The sequence below is a fragment of the Sorex fumeus genome, unplaced genomic scaffold (genome assembly GCF_029834395.1).
Source record: "Sorex fumeus unplaced genomic scaffold, SorFum_2.1 ptg000003l, whole genome shotgun sequence".
In the NCBI taxonomy this organism is placed as follows: domain Eukaryota; kingdom Metazoa; phylum Chordata; class Mammalia; order Eulipotyphla; family Soricidae; genus Sorex; species Sorex fumeus.
Window position 1 is genome coordinate 18,974,692 of NW_026606060.1, and position 23,535 is coordinate 18,998,226.

At 55.1% G+C, this 23,535-nt stretch overlaps 1 protein-coding gene across 1 annotated transcript in view; it reads right to left on the reverse strand.

The window, feature by feature from the left end:
- Nucleotides 1-14,710: 14,710 nt before the first annotated feature.
- Nucleotides 14,711-23,535, reverse strand: part of POLR1A (RNA polymerase I subunit A) — a 61,597-nt gene continuing 52,772 nt past the window's right edge. Inside the window, exons 28-34 of the mRNA XM_056118162.1 lie at nucleotides 19,883-20,009; nucleotides 18,660-18,767; nucleotides 17,991-18,290; nucleotides 17,225-17,425; nucleotides 16,156-16,273; nucleotides 15,637-15,801; nucleotides 14,711-15,459 (exon numbers count right to left, since the gene is read on the reverse strand). Of these exons, the coding sequence (XP_055974137.1) occupies nucleotides 15,359-15,459; nucleotides 15,637-15,801; nucleotides 16,156-16,273; nucleotides 17,225-17,425; nucleotides 17,991-18,290; nucleotides 18,660-18,767; nucleotides 19,883-20,009 (1,120 nt within the window). The 3' untranslated portion in view covers nucleotides 14,711-15,358. The remainder of the gene's footprint in view (nucleotides 15,460-15,636; nucleotides 15,802-16,155; nucleotides 16,274-17,224; nucleotides 17,426-17,990; nucleotides 18,291-18,659; nucleotides 18,768-19,882; nucleotides 20,010-23,535) is intronic.

The following is a 23,535-nucleotide window of genomic DNA, read 5'->3' on the forward strand; positions in this document are numbered from 1 at the left end:
CTTTTTATTTATTTATTTTTTTTGCTTTTCGGGTCATGCCTGGTGATGCTCAGGGGATACTCCTGGCTTTGCACTCAGGAATCACTCCAGGCAGTGCTCAGGGGACCATATGGGATGCTGGGAATCGAACCGGGGTCTGCTGCGTGCAAGGCAAACATCCTACCCACTGTGCTATCACTCCAGCCCCTGGCATGCTTTTCTTATTAGGTTGTAAACTCATGACCCTGTGGCACAAAAGGGAGTCGGGCTTTCCAAATTGGAGTTGCAGTGGTCCTTTCCTGGTCCCCATTTCAGTTGAATAGTGGCCCTCCACACCCTGCTCAGAGCCTTCAGAGGCCCCCGGTGCCCAAAGGGCCAGTGCAGAAGCCTGTCCCAATCCCGTCCAGACCTCTCAGGGCCTCAGCACCCCCACCATACCCTGGGCATCCCCACCTCTTCACCCTACCTCTTCACCTCTGTATTTTTTTAAAAATAATTTTTAACTAATGAATCACCGTGAGGTACAGTCACAGACTTACAAACTTTCATGCTTGTGTTTCAGTCATACAATGATCGATTACCCATCCCTCCACCAGGGCCCATTCTCCACCAGCAATGATTCCAGTATCCCTCCCACTACTTCCCACCCCACCCTCCCACCCCACCCCACCCCACCCCACCTCTGTGGCAGGGCATTCCCTTTTGCTCTCTCTCTCTCTCTCTCTCTCTCTCTCTCTCTCTCTCTCTCTCTCTCTCTCTCTCTCCCTTTGGGTGTTGTGGTTTGCAATACAGGTATTAAGTGTCCATCATGTTTGGTCTATAGTCTACTTTCAGCACACATCTCCCATCCCAAGCTGGCCCTCCAAGCATCCTTTACTTGGTGGTCCCTTCTCTATCTGAGCTGCCTTTCCCTGTAGCATGTGAGGCCCACTTCCAAGCTGTGGAGCAATCCTCCTGGTCCTTATCTCTATACTATTCTTTGTTCACCTCTATATTCTAACCCTGCCTGATGAGACCTGGCACCAATGTCAGCTCTCCTCCAAAGGATTCTGGCACCCATGTCACTGGCAGAGCACACTGTGTGGATTTGGGCGGTCACCCTTCAGTGCCATCTGTGGCCTGGCACTCAAGGTCAACTAGGTCAATTCATTTCACTAGTCAAACTGCTTCTCTGATCCACCATGCAAGCTCACAGTGGATCCTCCTGCTCTGTCCCATGTCAAATGCCTCCCCTCGCTCTAAACTTGGCACAGAAATGTAACTCCCACAGATAGGGCCATAGGGGAGAGAGCTCTGTAGCAGTGGAGCTTTGGAAAAAAACACACAAAGAAGTGATGTCCTTGGTCTGTTCCTCCTCTCCCCGGTGAGCAATGCATGGGGAATGCAGGCCTGGGTGGGCCTTGAATCTATGGGCTCTGGGAAAGCCCCCATGTTCCACCCTTTCCTGGGGTGGAGGAGGGGTATAAGCACTCCCCAGGAACTTCCCCCAGTACAGGGCTAGGTGCCCGCCAGAGCATAAGCGCAGAGCTAAGAATGCCCACACAAAGTCCTATTGACACTTGAGCACTAATCAGCCTCCGCCGAGTGCCATGGAAACCTCTGTGCGTGCAGAGAGGCACAGAACTCCCACACTGAGGCCATTGTCCCCGAACCACGCTGTGCCCCCTGCTTCCAGCCACATCTGCTTCCTCTCTAGTCCCCAGGAGGGTTTGCTCTGTGAGCCATGAGCCATCCTGCTCACCCCTACCCCCCGCTGTGACATCCATGGCCACCCTGGCTAAGTCCTAGGGGAGACCCCACAGGCACCCTGCAGCCCCCTTTGAAAGTCCAGACGGAGAGAACCTAGGCGGGGAGGTGGCCCAATGGCCAAGCATTGGCCTGGCAAGTGCCAGCCCCAGAGTTCCATCCAGGCACCTTGGAAAGCAAAAGTCTGTTGTGGGTGAAGGCGGCTCTCTGCTGCTCTGCCGGTCCATGCCCTCCCAGTCTGGCCGAGGCTCCTGGAAAGGCATCTGGGCCCCCGTCCCAGCTCCACTCAGGGTTTTCTCCTCTCCAGGTCCTGGGGGCAGCTTCTGTGTCTCTGCTGCACCCCCATACCACCCGTTCTTTCCAGCCCCGTGAACCCAGGCCAAGCCGCACAGACTCTGGAATAGAGTCAATCAGGGCAGGGCTGAGAGGCCTGAGGGGTCTGACTGCTGGACCCTTCCCCCCTCCACCCATTTACTGGTTTTACAGAAGCAGCAGAGGTGTGAGGAGGGGACCACCAGGGAACCCCTTTCCTTTGGCTTTGGCTGCTGTGAGCTAGAACACAGATCCCTAGAAGCAGAGAAATTCCCAGGAAGAGGAAGCCCTCGAGCCCTTTCCAAAGTGGGGTGTCAGTCAGTGGAAGCAGAGCTTATGGGGGCAGGACCCTCAGCCATTTGGGGGACTCTCAGAGCTTCTCTTCACAGACACACATTGTCACCTGCCCTAAACTTAGCACCCAGAGCCCTAGGCTTCAGGGTCAGGGGCTGGTTGCAACTGGGCAGCTGACGGGGCTGGGGCTGAGTCCATGGCTGGGGGACTGCGCTCCTGCTAGCTCCTGGCCTCCCCCCCCCGTACCCCTGTTCTAGGTGAAGCCCACCTGGAGGGCTTGGGACTAGTATGGCCCCTCCTTAGCTGCATACAAGAGGCAACACGAAGAGCCTACTCCTTCTGGGGAAGGTTTAGGGAGTGGACAGGAAGGACAGGAGTTCAGCAGGACACAGATGTCAAGGCTAGTCAATGACTGGGGTCTGGTGACCACTCATGTTGCCATTCTTACCTCTGGACAGCACCGACCTCAGGGCAGAGGGGTAAGGAGTGCTGAGGGGAGCCCCCCCACTCGTGGAGTCACCTTGTCCCCAGTCAGCCTCCTTGGTCTGAGGAGGATTGGGGGGTTGCAGAAAGGCTGAGGGCAGAAGCCCCCCTGACATTCCTGCTGGGGCTGGACAGGGGGTGGCCAGTTAGTTCCTGGAATGTCCAAGAAAAACAAACTGGTTATTCTGAGTGAAATTGCAGCCTGGCCTGGCGGGGCTGGGTCTGCTTCAGATTAAACACAGCATTTCTGAGATTCTTTTCATCTCCTTGCCACTGTGGGTTTGCTGAGACATTACCTCACCTCACCTTCCTGCTCCAGCCAGGCTAGCTCACTGGGGGTGCGCCTGGGGAATGGGGAGGGGGAGGGGCTCTGGGCTCCCGGGCTCCTGGGAGGTCAGAGAGGAGCAGCTTCTCCCTCTAGCACGGCCTCCCTCAGGGGAGGGGAGGGAGTGTGGACACTGGGGGTACAGGGTGGGGGGGTGCCTAGGATGCAGTCAACCAACTCTCAGAATTCAGCTGGGGAATTAGCATTTGCAAATCTGCTGCTTTTTCTAGGCGTGTTTGAAAACAACCGGGCAACCCTTTTACCAGTGCGAGGTCAAATCTTTCTCCCTGGGTGGCCAGGGCCTGCCAGCTCCAAGCAGAGGCCAGGAAGCTGAGGCCGGCGCTAAGGGAAGGACTTGGTCAGGGTGAACTTCCACTCTGGTTTCGAAAATTGCTTTCAGCCCTCTTTGCCAGTTTGTGGAATCCTAGAAAATTCCAGAGTGTGGAAGTCAGGCCGGCCTGGATGTGAGCCTCGGCAGCCTCACTTGATCTCACTTGGATCCTGAATATCTGCATTTTGAAAACAGCCTAAAAGGGACTGGAGTCATAGTAGGTGGGTAGATCGCTTGCCTTGCACGTGGCTGACCAGGTTCGATCCCTGGCTCCCCAGATGGCTCCTCAAGCCCTGTCTGGAGTGATCCCTGAGCTCTGAGCATTGCCACCATGTGTGGTTCTAAAATAACACAAAATAATAAGGTAAGGGTGTTGGTCTTTAAGGAGCTCAAAATTATTATTTTGGATATTTTTTTCCTAGGTCACACCCAGAGATGCTCATGGGAGGGGACTTAACTAGAGGAGCAACAGACAAAGCAAGCACCTTAGCCCCTGTACTACCTCTCTGGTCCCAGGGCTAATGCCATGAAATGTTGGGACCAGAGGAATTGTGGTGTAGGTAAGGGATTTGCCTTGCATGCTGTCTACTCTGGTTCAATCCTTGACATTATATAATGGTCTCTGGAGCGTGGTCAGTGGTCACTCCTGAGCATAGAATCAGGAATAGCCCCTGAACACGCTGGGCTATTGGGTCCAGTGCCCCACCACCCCCACTGCACCTGCCACAGGTGCTCAGGTGATGTACACCTGAATGTTTTTGTTTACAATAAACAGATTCTCTCTTAAGATGCCTTAGCATTGTAGCACTGTCCTCCCGTTGTTCATCGATTTGCTCAAGTGGGCTCCAGTAATATCTCCATTGTGAGACTTCTTGTTTCTGTTTTTGGCATATTGAATACGCCACTGGGGAGCTTGCCAGGCTCTGCTGTGTGGGCTAGATACTCTCAGTAGCTTGCTGGGCTCTCCGAGAGGGGCGGAGGAATCGAACCCAGGTCGGCCATGTGCAGGGCAAATGCCCTACCCGCTGTGCTCCAGCCAAGATGCTTTATGTCAAAGGAAAATGATTGCCTCAGTTGCCCTTATTTTTCAGTGACAGTTTGACTGTATACAAAATTTTTGAGCCTCTCTCTCTCTCTCTCTCTCTCTCGTTCTCCGGCATCTTGGGAGAATGGACCCCAGGGCCCTAAAGAGGTATCCATGCCACCACACCTCTGGGGAACCCTCCTTTCTTCCTCAGACAGCCCTTCTCTTTCCCATTCACTCTGGCTTTCTGCCACTCCTCCTGTGAGGCCCATTGTTAGCCCAGGAAATGAGGGCCATCTTCAGTGCCAGTGCAAGTCTTGGGAATAGCTGAATGCACTGCATGCCCCCCAGTGAGCTTCCCGCTCTCTCTGGGTTGGAGGCTCTGTCAGTGTGTTGGTTGATGGTGCTCAGCTCCTCAGACACCCACAGGAAACCACAGAACAGTCCTTCCTGCTCCAGCTTCTGGCCTGTGGGCTGCATGGCTGCTTCCTGCACCAAAGTCCACGGCAGTCTTCCTGCCCCCACCACCTCCTTGGCCTCTTGTCCTTTCTGAGCTCTAACCACATCCTTTCCATCCTGTCAGGATGATCACTCTTTCTCCCTCTGTCTCTCTCTGTATGTCTCTCTGTCTCTGTCTGTCTTTCTGTCTCTGTCTCTGTCTCTCTGTCTCTGTCTCTCTGTCTCTGTCTCTCTCTGTCTCTCTGTCTCTCTGTCTCTCTGTCTCTCTGTCTCTCTGTCTCTCTGTCTCTCTCTCTCTTAGGACCCAGTGGCCTAAGGGAAAATTTTCTGCACCACATATAATCAGGGAAATGCAAATCAAAACAATAGTGAGTCTCACTTCTTACCAGTGAGATTGGCACACATCAAAAAGAACAAAAACAAAAGCAACCATTGTTGGCATGGATGTGGGGAAAAATAACCCTCATCCACTGCTGGTTGGAATGTTGACTGGTTTAACTTCCATGGAAAACAAATATGACACTTCTTAAAAATCAAACTCCTATAGGACCTAGCAGCCCACCTCTTGGCATCTTCCTAAATGGCCTTAAGACACTATTTCAGAAAGGCATTTGCACTCCTATGTTCATTGCAGCACTCTTCACAAGAGCCAAGATCTGGAAACAACCTAAGTGTCCAAGAGCTGATGACTGGATAAAAAAACTGTGGTTTAAGTAAATATACAAAGAAATACTTGGCTGTTACAAAAACACCAAAGCAAGCTGTTTGCCGTTATGTGGCTGCAACTAGAGAGTATCACTGGTGGAACCAGTCAGGAGAGGAGATGCAGAGTTATTTCCCTTCTATGTGGAATATAAAGAAACATAACATGGGAATAACAAGTGTTGCAAGTGATTGAAGATGATGGGATCTGAGACAGGTCTACAGAGCTGAGCTTACCTGGAGTGGGGGCCAAGGGGGGTTGAGGGACCCCTGAGACTGGTGGAGGGAAGCAGACGCTCTGGTGGGGTGTGTGGTGCTGGGCCGTTGTTGTGCCTGGAATCCTATCACGGACTGTCTTGTAAATCACGGTCCTTCAAAGAAAAAATTACAAAGATCATTTGGAATGGTGCTTGATGATGGTAACCCTTGGCCCTGTATTACAGAAATGAGAATGCCAAGGAAGGAGGGGTGGGGGGAGGAGAAAGGAAGCAGACAGGTGGTAACATAAAGGCATAGCTCTAACGCTGTGAAGGGATTGCTCCGCGCAGTGCTCCAAGGACCATGCGAGGCTGGGGATCAAAGCTGCATTCCACGCAAGTGCTCACCCTCTGAGCATCTGAACCTGGTTCAAGGAAGGGCTCCTCCTCACTTCCTGGCACAATCACAAGTCTTCAGACTGGGAGTCCTGACCTGGCCTATGCATGTCAGGAGCCCTCTGGTCTTCTTTAACCCACGTAAGGCACCTCTGTTCAAGACGTGTTCAAGTGTTCAAGATGAACCCCAGTGGGTTCATTATGTCTGGCTTGAATTAGAGAGGGAGGCATCTACACGGACACAGAGGCTGCACCCGAGGAGGTTAAAGTGAGCTTTAGATCAGCCTCTGTCTAGGTGTGGCTGGCGGCAGGTGAGCATGTGGCTGCCTCATGGATCCGTTCAAGGTGGATTTGAGTTCTGAGCAGGAAGGCCTGGTGACTCTCGGGCTGTGGAGGAAGAGGGAGAGCTGAGTATCTGGTCTGGATGCTGAACGGGATCAATGGGGCGCCCTGTGGCAGGAGTGTGACGTCCCGCAGAGAGCACAGCCTCTCAGGTCCCAGGCAGAGGCCAGCCCAGATACAATGTGAGAGGCATGAGTCACTCGGGGACTCGGTCACAACCTTCCCACTGTGCCAGGCACCAAGGTTTGAGAGCTCACCGGCCCAGAAGCAAGCGTCCGCCGGTATGTCTGACGTGCCTTTATGCCAACTGCTGCCGTTCCCTCCCCTGACATACAGGGGAATGAACAAACCCGGCACAGACTGAGGAGACCCACTCGCCTCAATCCCGTACATGTGTACCTGGGCTCACATGAGTCATGCATGCAGCACTGCTCACCCGCGCCGGGTTCCCCTCTGCCCTCATGCCAGCCACAGTTGCTGGCCTTGAAGGCCCTTCAGAGTCAGTTTTGCTACCGCTTCTGCTCTGGCCCAGCCACCAGCCCTGCTCCGGGAGAGCACGCAGCGTGAGTAAGAAACAAACTTCTGTCATAAGAACTTCCAAGACCAGGAGTAGGAGGGGTCCTTGCTTCCTCAGTGGCACCCAGCAGGGCCCCTCAGAGTGTTGCTCTCCTTCTTTCCTCAGCCTCAGCCTTGCCCTGGCTGCTCGGTGGAGAAACACATTCCAGGCCCAGCCCAGTCTTACCAAAACACCGTCTCGGTTTCCTCAGAATGTGAAGCATGGACAGTGCTGAATCCATCACTCCCTCCCCCTCCCTCCCAAAGCTTCCACAGAGCACCAAGCTTGTGGCGACTCAAGAGTGAGTCTGGGGGCTGGAAAGATAGTAGAGTGGGTGAGGAGTAAGGCTTTTAGATTCAATCCTCAGCACTCCATATTGTCCCAAGCCCAGCTAGGAGTGATCTTCAAGGCAGAACCAGGAGTAAGCCCTGAGCACCACTGGGGGTAGCCCCAAAACTAAAGAATCTAAAGAGTGAGCTCCCCTTCTTCCTGACTGAGAATTCATATTTGAGGGATGGTGACAAAATACACCACTTAAAATACGCGCTTCGGGGCTGGAGTCATAGCACAGCAGGGAGGGCCTTGCACGCGGCCGACCCAGGTTTGACTCCCAGCATCCCATATGGTCCTCCAAGCACCGTCAGGAGTAATTCCAGAGTGCATGAGCCAAGAGTAACCTCTGTGCATCGCTGGGTGTGATCCAAAAAGCAGAAAGAAAAAAAAGAGAGAGACTGAGGTGGGCTGAACCAGAACGTGGGAACCCAGAGAAATCCAGCCCAACATCCAGGGCCATGTCTCCAAGACAACGAAGGCATGAAGGGGTGCACGCACGTGTGTGTATGTGGTGGTGGTGGTGGTGGGTGGGGGGTTTAAGGGGTGGGGATTGGTAGAGGGTTCTGCCTGTTTTTCTGGGAATGTTCGCAATGTCCAGGAATTGGGGAGAGGGAGGCTATTAGTGAATTGAATTTTAGTTTAATTGTTTCGGTTTTGTGTCCACACCTGGCAATGCCCAGGGGCTACTCTTGCTCTGTGTCTGGGGGGTGAGAGTTCTTGGTGGTGCTGTACCACAGTGCCAAGCTCTCCGTCCACTTGATATGGGAAGAGTCAAAATTGCAGTTTTTGATCATTTGTACTCTTTTAGTACTGTTACTTTTTGCTCCGGGAATGTTTTATCCTGAAGTCCTGTTGATCGAAATCACCAGTCTTTAGGGCAGTGGGAAAAGTCAGGTTGCTAAGCAGGGAACTAGGAGGCAGGACCTCTGAGTGACCCATTCTGGGAACTGGGCAAGGATAAATGGGCCAAGACTATAAATAATGATTTAAAACGGACCAAGGCCAACCTATTACCAAGGAGGATGGGGCCACTGAAACAATTAGTAAATCAATGTCTATATGGAACCTAAAACAGAATGTCTAACCACAGACATTCCTAGCTCTTGTACCTCTACGAATCCCTCTGCAGGGTGAATTGTGAAATTGTGACAAAGTACATTTTTATGCCATTCTTCACTCTGACCATTTGTCATGATTGCAAGAAAAATTCCTATAGAAAGGAGCTCTTAGGCCCTATTCTGGACCATAGTTTTAGGCCAGTTTGCTGAGCTGTGGTCTGCCTAGACATGAATAAAAACCTTGTTCCTTCGCCTAAAGATGGTTTTTGTGTGATTGATTAACCCTGTTACAACATACTTTCTGGCCTTATGGATCGTAGTGTTTTTTTTTTTTAATGTAGGAGCACTGCTATTTATTCAGCCATTAATTAAGCTGATTGAATTGGGCATGAACTCCACATTACCACATTACTTTTTTTTTAATTGAATGACTGTGAGATACAGTTACAAAGCTTTCATGTTTGAGATTCAGCCATGTAATGATTGAACACCCATCCCTTCACCAGTGCACACTTTCCACCACCAGTGTCCCCAGTATATTCCACCACCACTCCATCCCAGTCCTCACCCTGCCTCCATGGCAGGCAATTTCCCCAATACTCTCTCTCTACTTTTGGGCATTATGTTTTACTAGAATTTCCCCACCACCATTCAAGTCTTCCTACTAGGGGCAGATGCTAGATCATTTATTGTCCATTGTTCATTTTGAATAACATATGTGCTGTGGCCGTGCACTTCTGGAATCCTAGATTGTAAAAGGTTGGGTTCTAGAGACATTTTGGTAGAGCACTAATCCATTTTGATATTCAATTGGGCGTCTCTGGACCAGGACTGTTAGTGTGCTAAGATGGTGCCTGGAGGCACATTGTGGGGGTGACAGCCAGGGCAATGAGCAGGTGGGGAACTGGGGAGGGACAGCCCAGGACATGCAGCATGGAGATTTAGTGCTGGAACCCACCTACCTGGGCCTTGCTTGTGGAAGGTCTTGGTTGCCAGGATTCCATCTGGAGTAGTCAGGGAGACTGCACCTACTCCATCTGGGGTGCACCAGTGAAATTGGCTGAGTATGGGGCCTGACGAGATCTCTGGCTCTGTGGTGTCTTCTGGGACTCACTGTTGTGTCTCTGGCTTTTGAGTTCTTCTGAGATTTACTTAGGGGGTCTCTGAAGCAAGGCTGGTAGTAGATCTTACAGGGTGGTGCTGGAATTGGTTTGTGGGGGTGACTGCCAGTGCTTCCATGTGTATTGGGAAGTGGGGGTAGGTAGCCCACCCCAACTCTGTGAAAGCCTGGAGATTTCAGTCACAAAACCCGCACACCTGAATTTTCAGTAGATTATATTTGGTGGGGTCTGTCCTGAGACGGTGGAGACAGACCAGGGGTATGAAGGCGATTTTGGATTGTGGAAGCAAGTGGATGCTGGGGGCTCTGCTTGGGCAGGCATAGGCCAACCTGCCCCCATCCGATTTATCCCAGTCTGTTCAGCCATGTGCTGGTCTGAGATTAACTGTGGCTTTTGATCTCTTTTTGAGATTTATCTATGGGTCGCTGAAATAAGGCCAATAAATGAGCTTGTATAGCTGAGCCAGAGGTGGTTTGTGGGCATAGCTCCCACATACCTAACTTTTGGCCATTAAATTTCTTGGTAAACTTGGTCCCCAATTGTTGGGGTCCGGCCAAAGGCACAGGACAATTCTTGGGTATCAGGAAGCCTGGAGGCACCATCAGGCTGCTGATGCACTCGCCCTGCAGGTACAGGTAGATAGGTCATAGTTTTAATTGTGGTACAATATACACAATGTAAAATTCATCATGTCAACCTCTCAAGCTAGGGAGTGAACTCAGCCTTGGAGCTCTAGCCCTGGGCCTGTGCTGGCTGCTCTGAAGAGTGTGTTTTAGTGTATTCACACTGCCGCAGGGATGGTCGTCTCCAGACCTGTCCCTCCTGACCACCCAGCTGCACTCCTGTCCCCCACCCCCACCTCCGACACCCATGTTGCTGTCTCTGCATACCGCAGATAAGCAGGTGCTCAAGAGGTTTGCTCAGGGGATATGTGGTGGCAAGGAATAATCCAGAAGTTGGCTGCGTGTGAGGCAAGCACATTAAATCCTCTACTCTTTCTGGCCCCTGGACCCAGAGCAGTCACTAAGGCCCTTCTGTGGGGGCTGGAGGTGGGCATCAGGGAGGTGGCTGGGATCAGGCTGTGCGCATGCCTGCACAAGGACCTGCGTTCAGCTCAGGTTCAGGTCTGGACCACTAGGATGTGCTTAGGCCCTAGCAGTACTCCTGACAATACTCAGCCAGGCTGACACCTGAACACCTGAGCACTGCCTGGGAGTTCCCCCAAACTAAAAGTGAGGAAGAGTCAGAGATGCCTGTGGGCTTTGTTTGGGCCTGCAGACTGACGCTGTGCCCCTACACTATAGGATGGCGGCCTATGCGCCCCCCTCAGTGTCACCCCTTGCCAGCTGTTGTAGGGAGAACCCAAGGGTCTCTGCATTGTGATTTGTTTCACAGGCACAGATCTTGCCTCAAGTCGGGGAGTTTAACTTCCTGCCTTGCAAGCCATGCACCCCAAACCCTGTTCTTAGACTGGCTTCAGGAGCCAGCCTTTGGGCACGGCTGTGTGCACTGCTTCCCAGAGCTGTCGTGTTCTGAACTGAAGAAACCCCTGATTTCCACCCATGGGAGGACAGAAGATCCTCAGTAAGTAATCTGCCTTTTTCTTAGTGGAGCTGCTTTCACAAAACCCTGGCCGGTCAGGAGACCTCTGCAGGCACCCTGCTGACAGGGACAGGTTTCTTTTTTTTTTTTTTTTTTTGGCAGGGGAGGGTGGAGGGTGATGGTAGGGATGGGAGGATGCAGATGAGGCATGGGGCATTCCTGGCATGCTCAGGGGTTGCTCCCAGCTCTGTGCTTTTTCTAGCTGCTCTGAGCAGTAATGCAGAACCAGGGCTGGCCACAGCCAAGGCAGAGCCTTGGCCCCTGGACTCTGGCTCAGGAACTCTTGAACTGAACAGCCTCCTGACTGTGCTGGAGGAGTGAGGTGCTTTCAGGCTGCCTCCAGGAGAGCACATGGGGGTGTCCTGAGACTTCCACCCCACACTATGGGGCCAGAGTGACAGTGACAGTATAGAAGGTCTCTTGCCTTGTAGGCGGTACATCCAGGATTGATCCCCAGCACCCCATATGATCCCACAAGCCTGGACAGGGTGATCCCTGAACACTGCTGAGTGTGTTCCAAAACCAGAAAGAAAACAAAAAACCCACTCGCCGAGTAGGAAGCCATGGGGCACCCTGCACTCTAGCCCTCACAGACAACCCTGTAGGGACAGAGATGAGCGGGAAAACCTGGTCCCCATGACTCACTGCTGTTCTGAGAAGCTGCTGCCTGGACGTGATATGGCGGTCGCCAGGAGTTGCCACAGCGCGGGCTGGTCCTCAATCCTGCCATGAGGAGCCTCTCCTCGGGACCTGAGACCCTCTAAGTGGACTTTGACTAGGTGGCCCGAGGTGCACATTTAGAAATGTTTGGCCGCAGCTGTCTGGGCAACCAGGACTAAGGAAGTGGGATGGGGAAGCGATCACCGTGCCAGGTCAGAAGGCTGGTCCAGTGTACAGAAGCTCCATCGTTTGCATGGCTACTGCAAGCACATTTTCTATAGCCCTACAGCCACCAAGTCAACTGCAGTTCAAACATGTAAGACTGGTAAGGCATAGAGAGACGTGGGCAGTTCCTCGCTCTCTGCAGAGCACAAAACTCCAAACCTCTTCACTCATCAGGAAGCTCGGGAGTGTTTGTTTACTGGGATGGTCCACATTCCATCTAAATCACACAGAAGCTTGTTTGTGGCAAGCTTCCAAAGTGTGTGTGTGTGTGTGGGGGGGGGGGATAGGGGGGAAGGTTGGTTAGGATAGACAATACACCAGTACGAAATGATAGAAACGATCACTCTGGACAAAAACTGAGTGTTGAAAGTAGATAAAGGGATATACACGACACGCTTTTAGTATCTGTATTGCAAATGATAATGCCCAAAAGGGGAGGGGGGGTTGGGAGAGAAAAAGAGCAAGAGCGAGAGCAAGAGAAGTGCCTGCCGCCACACAGGCAGGTGGGGTGGAGGGCGTGGATGGGAGGGAAATTGGGGACATTGGTGGTGGGAGATGTACGCTTGTGAAGGAACAGGTTTGGAATATTTTATGACTGAAACCCAATCATGAACACCTTGAACTGTGTATCTCACTCTGATTCCAAAATAATAATGATAAAAAAAAAATTCACAGACAGCAGATAGGACCTCTCTGGGGAGCTACAGAGCTGAAGTCTAAGTACTGGCATGGAGATGGGGAAATGAGGATGGCTAGAAGTTAGTGGCTCAGCCAAGGACTGATGCACAGAAAGACGCTGATTAGAGGAGCGGCAGGAAGAGCCCTGGGGAGAGCCAGGCCCCAGGGGCCGGGGTGTAGAGAAAGGCCACGCTCCACACTGGGATCGGGACCAGGCACATTCCTCCCTCCGTGACTCAAACAGAAAATGACCTAAATACTCACGGGGGCCCCAGTGAAAATGCTGGAAGTGTCTTGATGAGAGTCCCTCAAAGGGGGGATTAATAATAAACTGTTTTGCTTCATCAAGAGGTCCATACCGGTGGTACTCAGGGGTTATTCCTGGCTCTCTGCTTAGAAATCACTCCTGGTGTGCTCAGGGGACCATATGGAAGGGACCGAACACAAGTCAATCATGAGCTAGGCAAGTGCCCTCCCTGCTGTTCTAATCTCATGCACTGCTCCAAGCGAGGGAGCGGGACCGAGCCACACCAAGGGGCAAGGTGGAGACACGACCAAGCAACAGACTACTCCTGGGCCCCAGACCTCACTGCCTCCACAGTGCTGTGAGCCCAACGCTCACTCTCCATTCCATTTTGATTAAAAAATATGCTGCTGGGATTGCTTCATCTTCTTCAGCCAAAAATGGGCTTGGACCTTGGAGTGGCTATTTCTGAAACCCAGATGTGTCCTCAGAGAAAGCCCGTTTATAATTCCGGGGCCACTGAAAGCAATATGCGGTGGCGGGGGGCCGGGGTGCGCCCAGGGCCAATGCCCTCAACACAGGGTCTCCCGAGCAGCGCCGAGAGCAGTCCCTAAGCCATTAGCGACCCCCGAGCACTGCCAGGTGTGGGCCCCCCAAAGAAAAACCATAAATAGAAGATGACTCAGCCTGAAGCGGCCTTCGCGGCCCCCCCAGAAGTTTCTGGACCAGCGTGAGCAGTCTCCTAGCTCCCCAGGGTGCACAGCTCTGGAATGTCACCCACTAGGAAGCACAGGTCACAGCTGCCCAGAAAATGTGGGGCGTGAGGGCAGGGCCCATCAACAGCCCCCCACCTGAGCTGGCTGACTTCAGAGGGCATGATCCATGCCCTGTCTCAGGGCCAATCCGCCCCTCCCCTGCGCCTGTGTGGGGAGCCCCGGAGCTGGGTGCTCCCGATGGAGCTTGGGGGCCAAGCAGCTCTTCCCTATGGGCGTCTCCTCTGACCATTCTGCAGAAGGCGGACACCGCCAGGCAGTGAACGGGCACCAACTCCAAGAACACCTTGACCTTTGGATCAGGAGCCTGAGGCAGCTCTTGCCCCGAAACCCCTCAGAGAGCACAGCGGGTTATGGCACAGAGGTTACCTTGCAACTGACCCGGGCTCGATCCCCAACAGTGCATATGGTACCCTGCACCCTACCAGGGGTGATCCGTGAGCACAATGTCAGGAGTAAGCCCTGAGCACTGCTGGGTATGGCCCCAAAACAAAAAATCAAAACCAAACCCCTGCCAAAACAAAACCCAAAAGACCACACAGAGCAGAGCAGCCGTCGGCCCTCCTGCCCACAAGTCCCGCCTGACCAGGTTTGCACAGGAGGGAAAGGCTAGGGTGGGGGCCGTCTCTGGAGGGGGCTCAGGCAGAGTGCCCTAACACCCTGTAGGCCCTAACACCCTGTAGGCCACACACAGCCCCTTCTTCCGGGCCTCCACTCCTGTCACGGGCAACAGCTCTGAACCTCTGCCAAGAACAGGAAGAGGAACCTGGACATGACTCTGCTGAGAAATATCAGTCCCAAGTTTTCGAATCACACCTGCAGAAGCCACAGGCCAAGGGGGAAAACTGAAAACCTGAAGCATCGTTTTTTCCCTTCCCAACAGTTCCAGTGATGTTTATTACTTAGCCTGGGCTGGAATAACATTAGACAAAAATAGAAACAGTCTGTGGATCTACAAAGTCTTTGTACATGTCCCCAGTCTCTTCTGGTCTGCCAGGGTGCCCAGTAGCTGGAGTCAGGTTAGGGGAGCCTAGAAGACTCCCCTCTGCACACCCCATCCCCAGCCTGCGCTGGCCGGAGGGGACAGAGAAGACAGGCAGGAACCTTATTCAACTGGGCTCTCTGGGAGTGGGCTGCAGGGCCAGGGGGACTTGAGAAGCACTGGAGGTCAGCAGGCACAGAGGTCGACGTGGGAAGGCCCATACCATCTCGGCTGTGGCCCAGGCAGAGCATGGGTGGAAAATTCAGGTCAGTGTCCACAGGGGCGATGTGGCTGTGGAGGACAGCCATGGGCCCTCGTCTCCCCCTGTGGAGAGCTGGAGCACTTGCCAGGGAGGCAACAGCAGCACAAGGGTAGGCCTGGCCTGGCAGCTCCGGCTGGAGTGGGCGGAGTCCGGCAGCCGTGCCCCAGGGGACGCTGGGCGGGCTGAGGCAGGTGCTGGCTGCAGGCTGGGAGCGTCTCCCGGGCCCAGTGGGTGCGTGGTGGTCCTGGGGTGTCTCCAGACAGCATGCCCGTCGCTATGTCAGGGGCTGCTTGAGCTCGAACAGGCCTGTTCCTCCCTTGACGACCTTTCCGACCACGAGGCAGGCTGAGGGGGACCGCAGCTCGTCGTGGGCTCCTGGGAGACACAGGGATGTGCGTGAGAAGGCTGAGAGAGCCTGTGGGGGGAGGGGGGAAGCGGGGGCCATGGCGGGCTGCGGGCGGGGTAGGGTTCATGCGGTTCTGCAACCCAGCAGGGAGGGAGAAGCACGTCAGCAGGGCCTCAGGGGGCCTGGGAGTGGGGGCCTGCACTGACCCATCATGGTGGCCTGTTTCAGAAACTGGAAACTAGTCTCGAACGTCATCTGCTGCAGCGGGGAGGAGTTGGAGCGGATCCCGAAACGATTCAGCGGCTTGTACACGCCCTCGAAGCACATGTAGTCCGCAACCAGGGAGAGGTGGCGGGGATCCACCGCGATGCCTGTGCCACAGGACGGAGCAGGCAGTGAGCAGGGGCTGTGGGGCGGGGATCAGCTCCCCTGGACACAAGGCAGCCCCACGCCTGCTCCCACGGCCTGCGAGTCCAGGCAAGAGCGGCAGGGCCCAGCGCGGAGCCTCACCTGCATGGGGGCTGAGCCCTGAAAGTGTGCTGGCCACTCAGCCCACAGGACTGTCCTCCGAGCCACGCAGGCCAGGAGGGAACAGGTGAGGGCGTCTCAGGGACAGGACACCTTACCCAGGACTGAATGCCAGTCAGACCCCTGGCTGTGACTCTCGGGGTTTCCCACAGGCTGTCCAGGCCTCCACCTCCTGGAGATAGGACTCCCGCCCTTACCATACACGGCAAACACGTCCCGGATCTCCTTCTCGATGACGCGCAGCGCAGCCTCGATGCCGTAGGTGTTGGCCATGGCATGGATGTCGTTGGAGTAGAGGCGACGCAAATCCAGCACCTGAAAGGGAAGAGGAGGGATGGAGGGGCTGGCTCTGCCCACTCCTGCGGTGAGCCCTGGCCACGGGGACGAGCTGCAGACAGAGTGGGCAGGAGGCGGGCCAGGCTTTGGAGGCGATGTGGGCAGAGCAGCTGCCGGCCCATGTGACAGGCCCAGGGTCAGTCTGGTCATCACCACCAGGGCCAAGACAACTGGTCTGCGCCTTAGAGCCAACAGGAAACAGGCCAATTTTCGTTCAGAGACGACGTCCTGGGGCCAAGGCTTGCCTTGGCAGAGAGGAACATCCTCTGGCAGCCCCTTCACCACCGTGCCGGGGGACAGGAGCAGGGCTCCACTGCAGAGGGTCAGCCAGGCCCCATGAAGGCCTCAGGCTCCAATTCAGGCCTCCCTGGGGAGCTGGGCAGGTCATTCCCCCAGAGGACAGCAGCGTCCCTGGCAGCCATGCAGGCTGGGTTTAAAGATCCCCTTGATGACCTCCTGCACGCCAAGCACGTGGCCTCTGCAGGGAGCTGCCGCCGGGAAGGAGGTACAGAGGCTCTGTCTTCCGGGATTCTACGGGAAGCACCTGGGTCACAGGGACTGAGAGCACTTCAGAAGGGGCTGGGGGCAGTCGGAGCAGAGGACAGGAAGGTACGTTGGTGGTGAAGTGGGAGAGCACAGGTCTCGGCCAGCATCAGCAAGAGCCTGGGCCACCTCTGCCCCCGGACCTGGGCCACCTCTGCCCGACCTTCACCAGGTACTTGAGTAGCTTCCAGACTAAGTCAGTCAGCCATCATCACAGTGCAGGTTCATTTCAAGGGGAAGACAATCACACTCAAACCAGCCTGGAAACTTGGGGTGGGAAAGCCAGGCGGGTGTCTGTGTGGACAACTGGGCTGATGTGGACCCCCCAGAGGTGGGCCAGCACCACAGGGCTAAGGACACTGAGGGGAGCGGAGGCCTGGTGAGTACCTCAGCGTACTTGAACAGCTCCGGGAGGTTGATGCCTTCCGTATTTAAGACAAGCTCCTTCTCGTGCCGGCTGTTGGTGGTCTCGTTCAGGAGACACCGAGTGATGCCCTTGGTCGCATAGACGACGGCGTTGTGGGCCACGGACACGACCAGGGAGCTCATGTCAAAGTTGATCTTCATCAGAGGGAGCTTCAATGTCACCTGTGAGAGGACATGAACCCTAGGCACCGGGAGGCGTCTCGGCCCACACAGGGCAGCTGCTTCTGGTCACCGAGAAGGGGAAAGAGCAGTGAGGTGCCGTAACAGCAGCAGCTCAGCTGTCATTCTGGCCACAAGGCATTGTGTGTGCGTATATACGAAACCCTGGGCACCGGCTCAAAGTGAGGGACAAAAGGCCTGCACAGTGATGTCCAGATACACAGCCCGCTCAGTCTTCGAGGCAAACATGCGTTCCCCAAGCCGGGGAGCAGGTGCTTGGTGTGAAGGGTTGAAGCATTCTGGCTGTGCCCACGGGACTCTGCTTGAGGCGCATTTAGCGCCAGGGCCAAGAGGGCCTGTACCTGAAAGTTCTTAAAAGCCCCGTGTGTAGGGCATGTTTTGGGGAAACAGCAGCTTTTCCCCGGATTCCTCAAGAAATGTGGAGTAAGAAAGGGTACGGTAACGAGGGTCAGGGAGATAGCGAGAGTGGGCATGCGCAAGGCCCGGGGCGGGGGCCCCCTCTGTGGGGTCAGCACCCCGGAGCTGCAGGGGGCCCAGGCCCACTGACCTCGCACCACAGGCTCCGCTCCGTGTCGAACTCGTACTCATGGATGAAGGGGTGGCACTCGAGCACGGCCCGCACACGATTCTCGGCGGCCTGGGGCTCTCGGCGGCGGGCCGTCCTCTGCTGCTGGCTCAGGGGGCCCTCGGGTGGTTCGTCTCCTTTGGCGCTGGCACCCGCTTCCTCCTCCTGCTCCTGCTCTGGGGCCTTGTGGGTGTTTTCCAGATGCGCAGCCTCCTCCTCTGGCCGTTCCTCCTCGTCCTCCTCCCCTCCTTTCTCCTCCTCTTCTTCGCTCTCGTAATCCACCTGGCAGGGGTTGAAGCAGAGGCAGTGGTGCCAACGTCCACCTGGGCCCTGGCAAAGGAATGAGACCCCACCTGCGCCACACCCCTGCCTCCCGCTCTGAAGGGGCAGGCCTTGCTCCTCTCGCCCACCCTGAGCTCAGCGCCACCCCTTATCTATCACCTCCTCAGTGCCTCTCTCTGGCCTTGTCCTTAGGCAAGCAAATGAGCAGGCGGCACCGTGCCCTGCAGCCCGACTTCATTGTCCTGCCAAGGGCCGCTGCATCCTTGAGTTGGACCTTGACATGCACCCTGTGTATTTCCTGCCCCAGAACAGGCTCCTCTCAGAGCACCGAGGGTGGGCTGGGCAGGCCTGTGGGTTCTGGCCCCTCACCTCCTCCTGCTGCTTCTCCTTGCGCTTGGCATCCGAGGCATCAGCATCGCCCTCCTCGGCTTCCGCGTCCACGATGCGGCCCTCCTCCTCCTCCCCGTCCTGCTCTCCCTGAGGTTTGGGGACAGGAGGAGACCGATGAGCCCTGCTGTTGGGGCTGGAGAATCTGCCGATGCACCCCAACACCTGCCATCCACTGACCTGCTAACCCACCTGCTCCCCTGCCCACCTTCCGGTGAGCTGTCCACACTCCACCCTCCCTCCACCCGCCCACCCTATGCAGATCAAGCCCTGTCCAGTCAGAGTGACCTTGTGCTGCTTGGCGCCCACACCACCGTCTCGCCAGCCAGGCGGAGGCAGTTCCATGCTGGGGCCTTGCCACACTTGGGATCATCAGGGACACCCGGATGGGGGCCTTTAGGGGCTACACCCAGCAGTGCTCAGGGGTCATGTGGAACATGCGTGATATGTACCCCTGACCCTTGCACTACCTTCCTGGCCCCCCACTTTTGAAAAACAAAAGAGCTTTCCAAGTCATTAAAAGCAGGCGGTAGGCAAGATGGTTCCAAACATGCCTGGTGCGGGTGGGGATGGAGAGAAAGGATAGGCTTGGTGGAACACTGGAGAACTAAACCAAAACACACCCCCAAATTGTGCTCTTGTTTCTGACATGGCCCCCGTAGATTCTGGTCTTCGGGGTGACTGCGGGGGTGTGAGGCGTGGGTAGCACTGGAGTCCCAGTGTGCACGCTGGCTGACACCAGTTCCTTTTATAGGGGCAAGGGGACATGGGCCCAGAGAGGGGCAACAGAGTGGAGAGCAGAGCTGGGCGGGGCAGTCCCCGTCTTTGTTAGCTGCCCTGTAGCTCCATCTCTCTGTGGATGCAGCCGCATCTTTCTGCTTCCAAGGCCCTGACCTGTCCTGGGTCACAGTAGCCTCTCACATCCCAGATTCAGCACGCATCTCGGCCCCTGCCAGGCACGCTGGGGCCTCAGCTCACCTGGCCCGAGCGAGCCTCAGGCGGAGAGAGACAGAACCAGGAATGGCTCTGAGAAGTCCAGAGAGAACCTGGCTGTAAGGCTTCACAGGGGCACCCCGAGCCAGCCTCACTGTCTGGTGGTACCCCACAGCCACCCAGGGCGGGGGGAGCTGCTGGGCTGTCATGGAGACCAGCCACGGGCAGCGTCTCTCCCCAGGACTGCGGAATGACAGGGCGGAAGAACTTACCCTGTCCTGCTCCGCCTCTCCATCCCGGTCAAGGTCCCGCTGGGTGGCTCTTCGCGTGTTTACATTTCTGAACGCGGAGGCTTTGCTATTCTTCTTTCTGATGGATTCCATCAGGATTTTAAAGAATCTGAAAGAAGAAGACAGCTGTGTAGGGCCTGTCCCGTGGCAGCGTCTCCAACCCCGTCCAGGGTTGGGGAGTCACAGCCTCTCACGGCTTACTCAGAGCAGGGGGACAGAGATGAGACAGACGCACTTTAGAAAGATGCTGTCTGCAAAACCACATCTTGGCATCTATCCTCAAAACACTACAACATGAATGAAAAAGGATACACATACAGCAATCACCACACTTAAGAGAAACAAGCCAAACGCCCCACTACAGAACAGGTCAAGAAGTTGTGGTCTAGGGGCATGAGCGATAGCACAGAGGGCAGGGTGTTAGCCCTGCACGCGGCCTACCCGAATTCGATTCCCAGCATCCCATATGGTCCCCCGAGCACCGCCAGGAGTAATTCCTGAGTGTATGAACAAGGAGTAACTCCTGTGCATCACCCGGTGTGACCCAAAAAGAAAAAAAAAATTGTGGTTTAGGCATGCAGTGGAATACTACGCAGCTCGAAGAGAGGACAGCATCATGCCGTTTGCTGTGACGTGGACAGACTAGAGTCTGTCATGCCGAGTACAGTCAGACAGAAGGAAAGGGACAGACCCAGACAGAACCCAGAATGCTCTCTCACATGAAGGACTCAGGATACACGCAAGGGAGCAACAAAGGGTAAAAGGCAGCACAGCTGGAGAACTGACCACACAGCTGGGGCGGTGGTGGTAGTAGGGGGCTTTGAATGAACGGGAGCGATGTTGGGCTTCTTGGGGGAGAGAGGTGGGGACAATGAGGATGAGTGTGAAGCTGGAATAATGTGCATGAGAAATCATCATTTACAGAACTGTAAGTCTGTTTTTAAAACAGAACTTTAAAAAAAAAAAGGTGAAAAAATATATATATATCGAGAGGCTTGAGTGAGCAGGGTGCTTGTCTTGCACATGGTCGACCCAGGTTTGATCCCTGACCCCCCTCCACCCTCCGCCAATACTAAACAAGCAGGAAAGCAGGTTTCCTAGAGAGTGACCCAAAAGCAGTCCTGAGTTTCTCTATTATACACACAGATGCTTTTTAAATGGAAAGGAAGGAAGGAAGGAAGGAAGGAAGGAAGGAAGGAAGGAAGGAAGGAAGGGGAAGGGAGAAAGGAAGAAAGGAAGAAAGAAGAAAAGCAAGCAAGCATAGAAGGAGAGGGAAAGAGACAGGGAGGGAGGAAGAGAAGGAGGAAAGGGGAGGAAAAGGAGGGGAGAGAGGCAGACAGACAGGCTGTTGGCTGCAGGCAGGCCGGGGACAGACTCTGTTTTCACTAGTGCTTCTCTGGGAAGATGTGAACAGCAGGAGGGAGGGAAAGCCAGTGAGCCCTGACCAGCAGGTAGGCAGCAGACATGGTCTTCAGAGAGCTCAAGTTCTGGGGGCACAAACAGGAGTTTCCCCTTCTGCGGTGACTGCTCTGAAGGGTTGTTTACAGCAAGTGCAAGGCCCAGGAGGGGCAGGCTGCAGAAGCCTCCCATCCCACATAAATAATTACAAATAGAACATGACCCTTGGCTGTTTCCGAAAGTGCTGGCAACCGCCCCACCACCTGCTGTTTGCGAAGTCAGGTTCACAGAAGCTCGAGCAGTGGAGGTGGCCAGCTCAGTGGAGGCGCCCAGCTCGTCCACTCCATGACTGGGGCCAGAACACCCACGCCACCTCCTCGCTCAGTGCCTGCTCCCTCCTCCACCACCCGGCCACCTTCCACCGCTGGGTGTGTCCACACGCGTGAAGCGCGACACTATGGTCTACTTGCTTCCCTTCCAGTCTCTGCCGACCACCCCAGCCCCACAGGGATGGAGGGGAGAGGTGAGCAGCAGAAGTGGGAGAGCAAGCAGGGAGACGGCGGGAGGACAGGCTTCCGGGGGCGGCCACTTTGACAGTCCCATTGCCAGCGGGGGCCCCTGGGATGCCCACGCCTGACAAAGGCGGCCAGACCGCACCCCGGCACCAGCTCTGGCTCTTCTGCCCGAGTCGTGGCAAGAGCTGCTGCACGTGTATCGGGCCCATTGGGCCTTCTCAGGGGCACTTTCCCACTGGCAAGGATTCAGGGCGGCCCGTCAGCAGGAACTGCTTGAGAAGGGATGGAATTCTGATGCCCCACGGGAATGTAAGTGAACAGGAACGGGGGCCCAGCCCCAGGCCCCGCCTGGACGCGAAGGCCCTGGCAGTGAAATGTGGGAGGAATGATCCCGCCTGCTCCAAGAACTGCAGTGGCCACAGAGTCAGGTTCCCCTTCCACAAGTGGGCCCGTGCCAGCACACTGGCGGTGCCTCCTGTAGCTGCGGCCGTGGGTGGAGGGCGGTGTAGCCTTGGTCTCCTCTCCATCACTCACTGGGGCAGTGAGGGAAGAGCTGAGAGGTGTCCCGGAACAGGACGTCGATGACCGGCCAGGCTTTGATGCTGGTCTGGATGGTCATTGCAAGCATGGACCCTAGACCCCCTGAGCACTGGAGGACACCCCCCAAAAGACACGCGCCCCAAGTTTTAAAAAAAATAAAACGTCTGCCCTACCTTTAGTTATGCGACCCACAGTTTAAACTGCTCAGGAAGATAGAAAGCAAAAACTCAAAACACAAAAACCACAGACGCAGATGACAGACACCAAACTAATAAGCGTTGCCTGCCTTTAGCTATGTACCCGTGGTTTAAGCAGCAAGGGTGTGGGTGGAAACAGTGCCCAGTGGTCTGACAGCTTTCCCTGGGCCTCACTAGGTATTTACTAACGGATGGATGGGTGATACTTAGGAGGTCAGAGACATCCCCGGGGCCAGTGAGGCAGTTCAAAGGGCCAGAGGACGGCTTCCGGTGCTGGAGGCTCAGTTCCAGCCCCAGCTCCACACGCTCCCCGGCACTGCTGGGGGGGACTCCACAGCACCTGGCCCTGAGCCGATCCCGAGCACTGTTGGGTGTGGCCCCCAAGCCCAAAAGGAAAACAAAATCAGAAGACTCTTATTTATAAAATCACAAGCAAACAATCAAAGGCCAGTGACATGGAAAAAAAAAAGAGGGGGAGGAAGAGAACTTCCTATTTCTGGTTCTGAACCAGAGATTTGGCACCATTGCCCCCACTCCTTGCCCTGAAGGGCCCGCGGCCTGCCCCTTGCACTCAGCGTTGGGGCCTGTGCTTGCCAAGCGCCCAGCGGTCACAGGAGACAAAATGGTGCTTGTCTTCCCTATCAGCCAGGAACAGAAGGAGAACTTCTAAGAATCTGGAGGTAACCCTACTTAGAGAAATGAGGCTCAAGAGGAAAATGCCAGAAGCCAGAGTAATAGCACAGCTGGTAGTATATTTGCCTTGCAGGCAACCAACCTGGGTTTGATCCCTGGTATCCCTTTTAGTCCCCTAAGCACCCCCAGGAGTTAATTCCTGAGTGCAGAGTCAGGAGTGACCCCTGGCATTGCTGGGTGTCACCCCCACCCCACAAATAAACAAAAGAACAAGAGCCACAAGCCAAATGCACGCTCTCCACAGGAGAGAAATGTCCTGGGCCCACCCCAAGCCAAAGCCCTCCCCGCTGCG